Raw genomic sequence first — 12,366 nt, forward strand, 5'->3', positions numbered from 1 at the left:
AAATTGAAAATGCTTCTGTTTATCTCGCCCACGTTGTCACCCGATAATTTGATAGATAATTTCTACGTCGTAGCTTAAAACGTTATAGATAAAACATAACATCTGGTTTCGCAAATAAAATTCATATTATTCTCGCATTGATATGCAAAGATATGCATAACGCAACGCTTTTCCGTAATGCTCCAGAAAGAAAAGAAACGTCCATTCAAGCCTTTGACGTCGTCGCGAGCGTCAACCAGTAGCAGCTGACAAGCGGTGAAGGTCACACTCTGCTTGTAGTACTGACACACGTAAGCGCCGAGAACCATACCATTGGTAGCGGCCAGTGTCAGGCCATTCGCTAGTTAGGTACAGCAGGTACCTCGTTTGGTATGCAACCCACGATAAATTTATGGAAATAGAAGCCAAACCGAATGAGGTGTTACGAGACACCGAGAACAAGAACGAAAATCGAAAACGCGACTAATGGGCGCAAACAAGGACGGTCAATACGGCGGTTTCTACACTGAGGAAAAAAATATATCGATTTCCATACGAAACGGGTATGAAATTTTACCAGAAGAAAATATTATAAATTTCATACGATGTCGTTATGAACGAATTAGCTTGTGGTATAGTATGCTTTTTGCAGTACAGTAGTATAGATTCCATAAATGTTTCGTATGAAATCTATGAATACTTGTTATGAACATCAAATTGTACTCGTATGAATCTCAATATATTTGAGTATGACCCTTGTACGACACTTCATGTAATTTATTTTATATTATTATGACTTTTGCAGTATTTCAATTGTAACAAGACATTTCTCGTAGTTTTCTTTGTCTTATAGAATATCACTTATAGCGTCCTTTTCATTCTAAACACGGCCACTTATTGGAAAATGTTGTTTGCAACTTATTAAATTGATTAGAAATGAGCACTTCAATATATGTAAACTATTCTATATTTTTGCAAAAAATTGACAATAAAAACATCATTCACTTAAAAACATAAATTTCGATCGCTGTTTACAAATCAACAGTTTGTATCCCCGTTGAAAATGACATCCAATGGAAGTCTCCTGAAGTCTCCTGGCAGTTTGGCACCGCTCCAAAAAGTTTCTTTGAGATGTTAAACAGATTCTGAAGGAGATAGTCGATTAATAATATGAAACATAAGATAAAATCTAATAACTCAACTTACGTTTTGTTCTACCCTTCTTGATAACCTCGTATTCCCATTGTGTTCCCATTGCACGAGATAAAGCTTTACAAATTTCTTCTTTTGGCCGCCGTATTTACGCTCTACGTAGAATTATCGATAATTACTTTTTACCTCTAAACACGGCAAAGGCCTTCATCAAAACTATGAAATTCGCGAGCTTCTTCTGTATAAACGCCATTTTGTTCCGAATAGAAAGTAGACCAGACTCGATTCATAAGAAAAACGTATGAAATTTTTCAAACAAGGCTTGCATTGGATTTCATAAGCACATCGTATGAAATGTTATAGAGCCTCGTATGAATCTTGAATTTGATTCGTATGCTCTTCATAAACGATTTATGAGAATCATACGAATCGTATGAAATGTTTTTCAGCTAGCATAATACTGTTTCATACGAAAGGTGTTATGAATAACATAACTCCAGTTTCCTCAGTGTAACTTATACTAGTTACTTACTTTGTTCACGATCGACAACGATTTTGATGTCATACTTGGTGGAAACCACGATGGACAGCACCCAGCAGCGTCACCACGATGTACGCCCCGGAAACCACGTGAACGAGAACGGCCACCACAACCAGGAAACCCGATATGAGCGCACAGAACAGGCCAGGCCTTTTATTGCGGAATTCCAGCACCCGGCGGCCCAGATGTCGAAGTTTGTCCTCCACCAGCGGGGTCATCTGTAGGCGGAGATTGGCGTACTGCCGACACCAAAACACCACCAATCCGGAGAAGAAGAATATTCCCAACGGTCGGAAGTTGAACCTGTGCCCAAAACAAAGAACAATCACGTGGTGGTTCGTTCAAAGTGGTCCAAGTTCACACAGAAAAAGGAATCGTTTTTTTTTGGGCCTTCCAATATGGGCCCATAACGGTCATATTCTCTGTATGAAAATTGACAACTTCATTACGCGCGTACCACAAAACGTACCATACGATGGTCCCAGACACGACGGAAACCAGGGCCGCGTATGCCCCGGTTGCTTTGGTAACTTTAATCATATTCGCGACTAGGCTAGTATCGGCCCACTAGGATGGCACTCGCGTCTTTTATCACTTATCGGTTCTATTACACTAAAACTTTACTAATCACAACTCGAGAGTTTAGTAACACCACGGTGTACTATATTTAAGAAGGTGATATATTCCGAAAATTGACAGCTACTTGACGACGTCATTCCTATCTACCTCGAACAAATTTGCGAAAAAAATGATCTAGTGGTCCGGAAGGTATATGGTACGATAGGAGTGACGTCAGATGTTTACAATCAAACTTGATATTTACATCAGTGAAGAGCCTGCCTTGTTAATTTTTATGTCGTGAGTAACACAGTGCGTCGTCGCAGCAGGCGATTCGATCCTGTCACGTTCACATTCACTTTCGTTTTGAAACGTCGTCGCGCTTCTGAAGAGCGCCTTGCTGGTGGCTGGCGGAGGCGGCGCTCGATTCTCGCCGCTTTTCCTCGTAGCGTTTATGGTGATGATGACTGCAAAAATAGAGAGGAACCGAACAAAACAGAAAGATTAATAATAAACCAACAAACACAGGAGGGACGTAATTCTCAATGAGGTAGACATCAAACTGCGTCCTAGATTTTGTGCCCCCACTGGCGGGCGGTCGTTCAGACAGTGTTTTGGTTGGTAATGTGTGGAGGTAGGGCCGTACTTACAGGGGAGCGAAGGGGGCATGGCTACCGGGAGCCCACAAATCACGACCAAAAATACTTATACTATTTTTTTAAAGAAAAACTACAGTTGACTTTCCCTAACTTGATATTTCATATCTCGATATCGAGTTAGAGAACCATAGTAAAAATTGGTTTTCATGGCTGCGCTGCCGTGAATCGCAAGTCAGTCCCATCTGCATTTTCGTCAAAATTGAGTTGTGATCACTTTTCAACATATCTTCCAATGCTCTTCCAGCTACACCAATGAGATAGTATAATTTGTTCGGAAAAATTTAGAAAAAACAGCAAGTCAAATTGTTCCATAATGAAAAGTAATCGCATATCAGTCTCACTACAGATTTCCGCACCGTGCAACACAAAAATGAATCGTGTTTTGATCATCTTTATATTTTTCTCGGAAAGATATAGTAGTGAAAAGCAGATTGTGAGAGTTTCAATAAGATTTGAACATGTTCCAATCCTGTGGGATTTTTAGAATATTCGTATGAAAAAACATGTTTGGAAACTTCAAAGCCCATTTTCTCAATGCCTACTTTTTACAGATGGGACTGACTTGCAATTCACGGCAGTGCGATCCCTTGAAACGCAGTTGTACTGATTTTGCTTTCTATAACTCGATCGATACCTCCCTAACTCGATGGTCACTTCAATATTGAGTTATGGAGAGTTGACCGTATACATCGATGAAGTGATACCAATGTTTTAGAATCACATCAATTATGACAATCCGTTGCCCTATTCTTAAACTAACTCGTGACATACAAACACCATTCCGTTTTTATTTTCACTATTATAGTACCCGCCAAAAGTATGGTATCGCATCTCCGAGTATTGAAACATCCGTTTTGAATATTGCAACGCCTACCGAAAACCTTAGAATCCCTACAACAGCAACCTCTGCTTATCGGTGATTCTATTTTTCTAGGTGTTGCACGACTGTTATGTAGAAAACTACCCAGAAAAGTTATTGGAGAAATTATGTTATTTTTATTTTGACTAAAAAAAAACCTCTTTAATCCGTTCTACAGTATCAAACAATTTTTCTGGAAAAATGCCCCTACATTTGACCCTGTGTGGAGGAAATGAACATTCAATCGATGGGTAGCCGGAAAAGCGATCTTGCACCCTATACCGACCGCAGGGAGCTTCGTCAGCTCCGCGGCGACCGATCGAAAAAGAAGGTCGCCTGATCTTGTCGGACTAATGGGAGTCACATTTTTCCGTCTTGGGACCAATTCTGCGCCATTTGAATCGTGTGGAGCGATGCTGTTGACGACGAGAGAAAGAATGCGTGGGAGGTTGGTATTCAATTCATGGACTGTGTGTTGGATATAGCCAGTCATGTGTAACGAACAAGTATTATTGTTTTCGAAATCGAGCGCTACCGCTTATTGTACACTAGACTGATGCAATTTTTTAAGTTTTGCTCCCCTATGCTTTATCATATCAATTATGGTAAAATACATCCTACCAAAGTTTCTGACGATTTGGAATTTTGATTTGCTGAAGACCATAGGGATAATTTGTTTTTCGCCTTTACAAAGACAGCATGTGTTTGTACGCAACGGTAAAATTTGAAATGTTTAACCCTAAGGGGTGCGAACTGGATATTCACAAGCAGCCAGGCTGCTGTCAAGCTCAAATTTTCATCAAAATGATCCGAGTATGCCTAGTCTGAGTTCGAGAGTATGCCTAGTCGAGTTCGAGACCGCACCCCCCAGGTTTAATCTTCCTCCTTCAATAACGAAAATTAAAATAATCCTTTTACACATCTGTTATTCATGTTAAACTGAAACTGTCAATCTTCTTGATTGTCGAAATGTAAAACATGATAGCACAGACAAACAGACGTAACACTTAGAACAAATCGCAATCAAAATCATAGTCGCGAGAACATGTATGCCCAATGCTAAAATCACTGTGTTTGGCCGATGGGCCAACAGGTGGCGGTAGTGTGCAAACGTCAAACACGAACAAAAACGATGCGAGCGCTGCTGGTGGTGGATTGGCCACCTATCATATATTTGAATCGACCGTTAAAAAGGGTGGCGATGGACTTCGTTGAGAGTGTGACGTCTGTTTGTCTGTGATGATAGTCTCTGGCCCCTCTTTGAGGGGCCTTCTTTAGCCGAGTGGTTAGAGTTTGCGGCTACAAAGCAAAGGCATGCTGAAGGTGTCTGGATTCGATTCCCGGTCGGTTCAGGATCATTTCGTAATGGAAATTTCCTTGACTTCCTTGGGCATAGAGTAGCATCGTACCTGGCACACGATATAAAAATGCGAAAATGACAAATTTGGCAAAGGAAGCTCTCAGTTAATAACTGAGTGCTCATTGAATACTAAACTGAGAAGCTGGCTTTGTCCCAGTGAGGACGTCATGCCAAGAAGAAGAGGAAGATCTTTCTCTGAAAGTATAAATATCTTCTATCTTGAAACTCGGAAAGCTGTTTTTTGGAAACTTAAGTTGTAAAGCTACTCTCTAGCAGCTTGCAAAGCGTCTGTCTAGAAGCTCTCTATATAAACTTGAAAAGACTCTCTCTAGAAGCTTGAAAAACTTCTCTCTGATAGCTTCTTTCTTGAATCTTGTAAAGCTTCTTTTTGGAATTTTGGAAAGCTTTCCTCAGGAAATCGAAACATGAAATAATTCTTCTACGCATCTGTTTTCATTACTCAAACTAAAAATGTCAGTCAAATTGTAAAGGCTGATAGTCTAGGCCTGGGTGGGAGAAACCGATACGAAATTCATGTACGTCAAAGTAAGCCGAGATTCTACTGTCACTGTGAGCCGGAATTTTAAACAATGGACAAACATAATAGAAGCGCGTAATTGATCTAAACATATTTTTGCATTTCATCAAAGGTGACAAACATTGAACGGGAATCATTTTAAAAGTATTTAAAAGCAAATTCACGTTTGCATCTTTTATTCTGATTGAATATATATAAAGTATTGAAATACGCATCTTTTTACATTTTCCAATAAAAATGAAAATTGAATGCATGAAAATCTACGGCCCTTTTAATATGTTTTTCCGGAAAGATTAAAAGTAAACATCAAAAGAAAACTAGCGATTTTCATCAAGTCTGCCTTGATTGTCGTTGGCATGCTCTAGTTATCTTGCAGTTTGAAAACAAAGTTTGTGTCATATTTTGTGTGTAGTATCTGTGCCTCCCTCCCAGGTCTAGGCGAGAGTGCTCTAATCAGTGCTGGGAATGGTAATAGTAGCAGGCTTGAATTTCGCGAAAATCACATGGCTCTCTCACTACAGTAGTTTAAAATCGTGAATCTCATCGAGTAGCCTATATTGGGTACATGATTTTCTCTAAATCAGTAGTGTCATTGAAGGCTCTGAATGCGGGAAATAGAACATTTTTCTACAGTAATTTTGGGTTGCCCGTAGCAACGGGTGTTTTGCAATTTTCAAGGCTTTTTGCCTACAGCAGCGATGGGCGTTAGTTTCACTGGCTTCTCTTACTGTGATTGGCTTTGTTTGACTACTGTAGAGTGAATTTCAGATTTTTTCCCAACCCTGGCTCTAATGCCCTAGTCTACTATGCTCAATAATTTGTCAGAAGATTATTCTCGTATTATCACATTTTAGCAACGACATCTTTATTTGAATATGTATTGGATCGTAAATTAATAAATGTATACATTAAAAAAGGGAAACTAAATGATTTCCCATCAGACTACAGAAAACTTGCAGCTGTCAGCTGTTCTCAACATCACATTCCCAGCGTTCGTATGCATTGATGCAGAACGTAAGACGCCCCTCGTCATTCATTCATACCGGGACTCACGTGAGATGATTTTTCCCACTCTAGAACTCAGAACACTTTTTCCCACAGCATAGATCCACTCGAGTGATAAAAATAGCAAAACAGCAGCTCTATTTTTACTCCAAAACTGTTCCTCGCCCATCCCATTGATCCGTGCTCGAGTTGCTAGCAATTTCTCTGTGCAGCATGGTGCAATACTGAATCAATCACAAATTCACACGACGGATGATGACAGTGACCAAATTGAATATTGACGTTACTATATGTTCATCTAGGGCTACGTTTGAGCAATTCCGAAACAAATTCCGTCGAGCAAAACCCAGCGCAGCTAATCGCGTCATCGGGTAATCCAATTTCATATCGTACGCGATCTCAACGCACTAACCGTGTAGGCAGATAGACACTGCACCTACTGGTAGTTCGACGACACGACGGGAGTCACAAACGACGACGACAGTTTCCTGTTTTTGATGCCAGATGAAAATAGTTTTTGTTCGGCGTCACCCATCCATGCGCGCTGAGACGACGCTCATCATCGAAAGTAAAGATTGCTGTACGCTAAATTTTGTAGAATGTAGAATATATACAAAAAGTTACATTTTGTAACTGTAAACAGAATGAAACGAGCTCACCACGAAAGTTCAAAGAGGCGACCCTTAGGCATTCTTCTAGGCATTACGTCCCCACTAAGATAGAGCTTGGCTCACAGCCCTGTGCTCTAAAAGCTCTTCGAAAGTTATTAACTCAGAGCTTTCCATGCCAAAGTTGTCATCTATAGCATTCGTATATCGTGTGGCAAATACGAGGAAACTCTATGCTTAGATAAGTTAATGAATTTTTTATTACTACAGAAAGATCCTGGACCGCCAGGAAATGGAGAAGCTTTTCTGTTTCCAAGAAGCACGAAAGTTCTGTCAGAAGCTGAGAGCAGACCACAACAGCTGCAAGCCACGAGCCGTGATGAGTAAGGATACGGATGGATGCATCTTGACTGACGGTTTTGAGAACATTGAAATGTGGAAGTATTACTTCGATGAACACTTGAACGATGGCGAAATAGAAGGGGTTCATGGCCAATACAGTGAAAGAAGTGATTCTATCAATACGGCAGAGGACAGTCATGGATGGCGTCCATCTAAGAATAATAAGGCCGTTGATAAGAACGATATCGGAGTTGAAACCTATTGAGAAGGATCAATTTGCCCTATTTGATAGTAACAAAATTATGAATAACATTACGGTCAAAATACATCTTATATTATGTAACATGAGATATCTTGATATGAATCGTCTAAATTATATCCAGTATAAAATAAATGTATGATCTTTAATATCAAGATTACTTATATTCTATAATACAAATCGTTATTTGAATAAGCATTAGCATTAGACAGCGTTTTTTACTCATTCAGCTCTAGCAAAGTAAACAGCAAAAAATTCCCTTAGAAAACGGAAGTGAATTTTCAGATTCCGACACGCCACTGTGCAGGGGGAGACAGGCAGATTTGACGATGATCATATGCGCTTTCCATCTTTTTCCTCTAGAGTTGGCAGCCTTTGTTGGATTGCTACGACCTGCAAAGCGCAAAGCGTCGTGATTTGCGTTTTCTACATCTCAGTAGGCACTGACTGCCTGTTGTCGACGGCGACTGCGACTTTTGGCGTATGGGATAAAATTAAACCCGGCGCAGTTTATTTACGCGCGGAAAAACCGATGTAAGTCCTCTCTACGACGACTGCGGCGACTTGTTTTTGGCCCACATCCTATGCGGACTGCGCTAATAGTCGAAAACGCTGTTTTGGCGTTTCTCAAACCGGCAGCTCAAGTTGTGGTTGATTGATAAATAAAAAAATGTTATCTTCTACGAATGCGGAAGAAATTGGGTTGATTTTCCATTAGATTTTGGTGGCACCATACATTTTGGATGAGCTAACGGGGCGTCACTCTTCAATTTTATTTTAGAACAGACTCCCATTCGCATGAAATCGCAACCAGCGTTGCAAAAAATAAATTCATAATTTATGGATTCGTGTCGTCCATGACCAGAAACTGTCACTATTTGTGTCGTTTGCTCGTACAGTTGCTACAAGTCAGTTCAGCGGTCGCGCGTCAAGTGTCCTTGTTACTGGTTCGGACGATATATTTTTTATATTACAACCGTGTCAGCTGACTAGCGTGCGGCTGATGTCGATTTTATTCTGCATTACTTGAACTAATGGGAAGAGTTCATTAAAAGCGAGAACACATCGCCATAAAAATGTAATAAAACTGTTGAAAGTGAATTTAAAGACGGCGCATTCAAGTACAACGATGGAAAATTTTGCTAGCAATTATATTTTTTAAAAATTTGGGCTATGAATCCGTGGTTTGTGGTGAAAGATTGGAAGAATTCTGGGCATGCTCTTGAGGGATTCCTGGTAAAACTCGTGAGTCGTTACCACTTAGCCTAGTGGTAGAACACTAAGTTGAAAAGCAGGGTTTGACTTTTTCTTTTGAATTACATATTCTCCTGTCCTTACATTAGTCTAGAGATTTCTTCCTCAATTATTCAAGGGATTTTTCTAGAATTTTTGGATGTATTCATACTTTCTACACAGACACGGCATAAAAATTAACAAGGCAGGCTCTTTACTGATGTAAATATCAAGTTTGATTGTAAACATGTGACGTCACTCCTATCGTACCATATACCTTCCGGACCACTAGATCATTTTTTTCGCAAATTTGTTCAAAGTGGATAGGAATGACGTCGTCAAGCAGCTGTCAGTTTTCGGAATATATCACCTTCTTAATATAGTACACCGTGTACACAGAGGTTATTTAGAGTTAAGTAAGCCTGATCTGCTGCTGAAAAAAATAGCTACAGCAACTCCCGTTTGGACTGACATTTCTTTTCAACTGCATACTGCGATCAGAAAAAAGTGCATGCATCAAGATAGGCCAAGAAATTACTTGTTAGCAGCGAATCAGGCTTTACTATAGAAGTTGCCTCAGGAGTTGAGCATGAGCATGAGCATGATTGACCACCCGCAGTTGCTACTCCGTTATTGCAAGAACAGCTGTACTTACACAGGGAACCAACAGACGCTACTCGGGATCAGTATCATCCTCAATGTGTAAATACAGGTGCTCTTATTATTATAATAAACAATACCGGCGCTTGTTGCGTCCGAATGCAGGTCAATTTGGGAATGGGAGGGAAATGTTGACGTGTTACTTGCTTTACAGAAGCCGAGGAGTCCTCTGCACTTCCACAAGAAAACACTGAGAGTTTGGATATGGGAAAGGATTCGTTTTGGTAAACGATAAATATATAATTCGAAATGAATACGTGAGCATATACGAATGACCGCACTATCCAAACCAGACACGATACTGATTTCGTTGCTCGCTCGACAGGAGCATACAGCAGGTTCAACGTATCAAACTCTACTGACGCGTTTTTTTTTTGTTTTTCACCGGCGCATTTCGTTTTTTCTTCCGCGCAACGCGAACCGGATACAATGGATCCAGATTCCGTCGCTCGCCCACAAGGAGCATGTAACAGATTCAACGGATCCAACACTACTCTATAGAAGTTGCCTCAGGAGTTCTCCCATGAACTCAATTTTTTCCAGAATTTCTCCGAAGATTTCAGAAAAATGTTCTCCATTCTGATTACTCCAGAAATTCATGAAAGAATAGAGAAAAAGCTTTCAGTATCAGTAATTATTGTGCACATTAGAGTGATGCAAATTTTGAAATTTTAGCTCCCCTATGCTTAAACGATTTTAATTATGGTAAACAGCATCCTCCCAAAGTTTGAAGTGATTCGGAAGAAATTTGACTGTGCACACGCCATTTGAAGTTTATATGAATATTTCTATGGAAAAAGCCAATATTTTCTGTTCAGCCCACTATCTCTTCGTCATAAAATGTTATGGTAAAGTGAAAAAAATCTTCTAATGTGAAATCTTCCCAGCTACAACTTTGCCAAAGACCACTTTTTGATTGGACCTCAGGATAAATTGTTATTCATCACCATAAAGTTGGTTTGCATCTGGGAGGGAGGCACCGATACTACACACGAAATATGACACAATTATTTCCTATTTATGGACCTATGCACGTGTTCACTATTTGACGTTTTAGCAGTGTCGTGTTATTTATGTGACCATGGAAACTAGTGAATTCGGCACCGCTCAAACGTCAAATTAGTGAACTCATGCATCGGTCCATTTCGAACTGCAAGAAAACTTCAGCTTGCCAACGACAATTAAGGCAGACTTGATGAAAAACACTAGTTTTCTTTTGTTGTGTTCCTTCGATCATTCTGGACAAACTTGGAAAAAAGGCCAACGTTTTCTATGCATTCAATTTTTGTTTTTATTGGAAAAAGTAAAATGATGCGTATTTGAATACTTTATATTCAATCAGAATAAAAGTTGCTATCGTGACATTACTTTTTAATAAGCATGAATAGATTTTTTGTCACATTTGATAAAATGCAAAAATATGTTTTAATCAATTACGCGCTTTCAACATGTTTGTCCATTGTTTTAGATATGGGCTCACAGTGACAGTTCATGACAACTGACAGCAGAATCTCGGCTCACCTTGACGTACATAAATTTCGTATCGGTTTCTCCCTCCTAGGTTTGCATGTAGCATGCTTCACCAACTGTTCGGCAGGCAACAGTGGTCCTGGTGGGAAGAATAGATCAAAGTAATCCAGGCTACTATGTTCTACAGCAAAAAATCAGTGTTGCTCTGGAAGTAGTTGAATGATCTTCTCAGCATGATTTAGACTTTGTGATCAATAATAACAAATTAATAATAATCCCATCAAAATATGGTCTTCGGCAAATTTGTAGCTGGGATGTTTTCACATGAGATGAGTGTGTTCATCCATAGATTATTATGACGAGCAGTTAGAGGACTGAACACAAAATGTTTGCCTTTTCCATAGTAATTTCCATATAAGCTTCAAATAGTGCACACGTGTGCACAATCAAATTTCTTCTGAATCACTGCAAATTTTGGGAGGATCATTTCCAACATAATTGACATCGTTTAAGCAAAAAGTTCAAAATTTGCATCAGTCTAGTGCTTATACACCACAAACCTCAAAATGTATTCCAAGTATTCGTCTAAATAGCCCATTAAAGGAGCATGTAACAGATTCAACGGATCCAACACTACTCTATAGAAGTTTCCTCAGGAGTTCTCCCATGAACTCAATTTTTTCCAGAATTTCTCCGAAGATTTCAGAAAAATGTTCTCCATTCTGATTACTCCAGAAATTCATGAAAGAATAGAGAAAAAGCTTTCAGTATCAGTAATTATTGTGCACATTAGAGTGATGCAAATTTTGAAATTTTAGCTCCCCTATGCTTAAACGATTTTAATTATGGTAAACAGCATCCTCCCAAAGTTTGAAGTGATTCGGAAGAAATTTGACTGTGCACACGCCATTTGAAGTTTATATGAATATTTCTATGGAAAAAGCCAATATTTTCTGTTCAGCCCACTATCTCTTCGTCATAAAATGTTATGGTAAAGTGAAAAAAATCTTCTAATGTGAAATCTTCCCAGCTACAACTTTGCCAAAGACCACTTTTTGATTGGACCTCAGGATAAATTGTTATTCATCACCATAAAGTTGGTTTGCATCTGGGAGGGAGGCACCGATACTACACACGAAATAT

General features: G+C 39.5%; 1 protein-coding gene across 4 annotated transcripts in view; it reads right to left on the reverse strand.

Annotated features, from left to right (window-relative positions):
• Positions 1-1,674: 1,674 nt before the first annotated feature.
• Positions 1,675-12,366, reverse strand: part of LOC110674873 — a 33,333-nt gene continuing 22,641 nt past the window's right edge. For 3 of the 4 annotated variants that reach the window (XM_021839436.1, XM_021839437.1, XM_021839435.1), the window contains exons 2-4: positions 2,542-2,697; positions 2,130-2,324; positions 1,675-1,975 (exon numbers count right to left, since the gene is read on the reverse strand). In XM_021839436.1, coding sequence (XP_021695128.1) covers positions 1,693-1,975; positions 2,130-2,212 — 366 coding nt within the window. In that variant the 5' untranslated portion in view covers positions 2,213-2,324; positions 2,542-2,697 and the 3' untranslated portion in view covers positions 1,675-1,692. The remainder of the gene's footprint in view (positions 1,976-2,129; positions 2,325-2,541; positions 2,698-12,366) is intronic. The other variant, XM_021839438.1, reaches the window with a different exon arrangement.

Source organism: Aedes aegypti, chromosome 1, assembly GCF_002204515.2.
Source record: "Aedes aegypti strain LVP_AGWG chromosome 1, AaegL5.0 Primary Assembly, whole genome shotgun sequence".
In the NCBI taxonomy this organism is placed as follows: domain Eukaryota; kingdom Metazoa; phylum Arthropoda; class Insecta; order Diptera; family Culicidae; genus Aedes; species Aedes aegypti.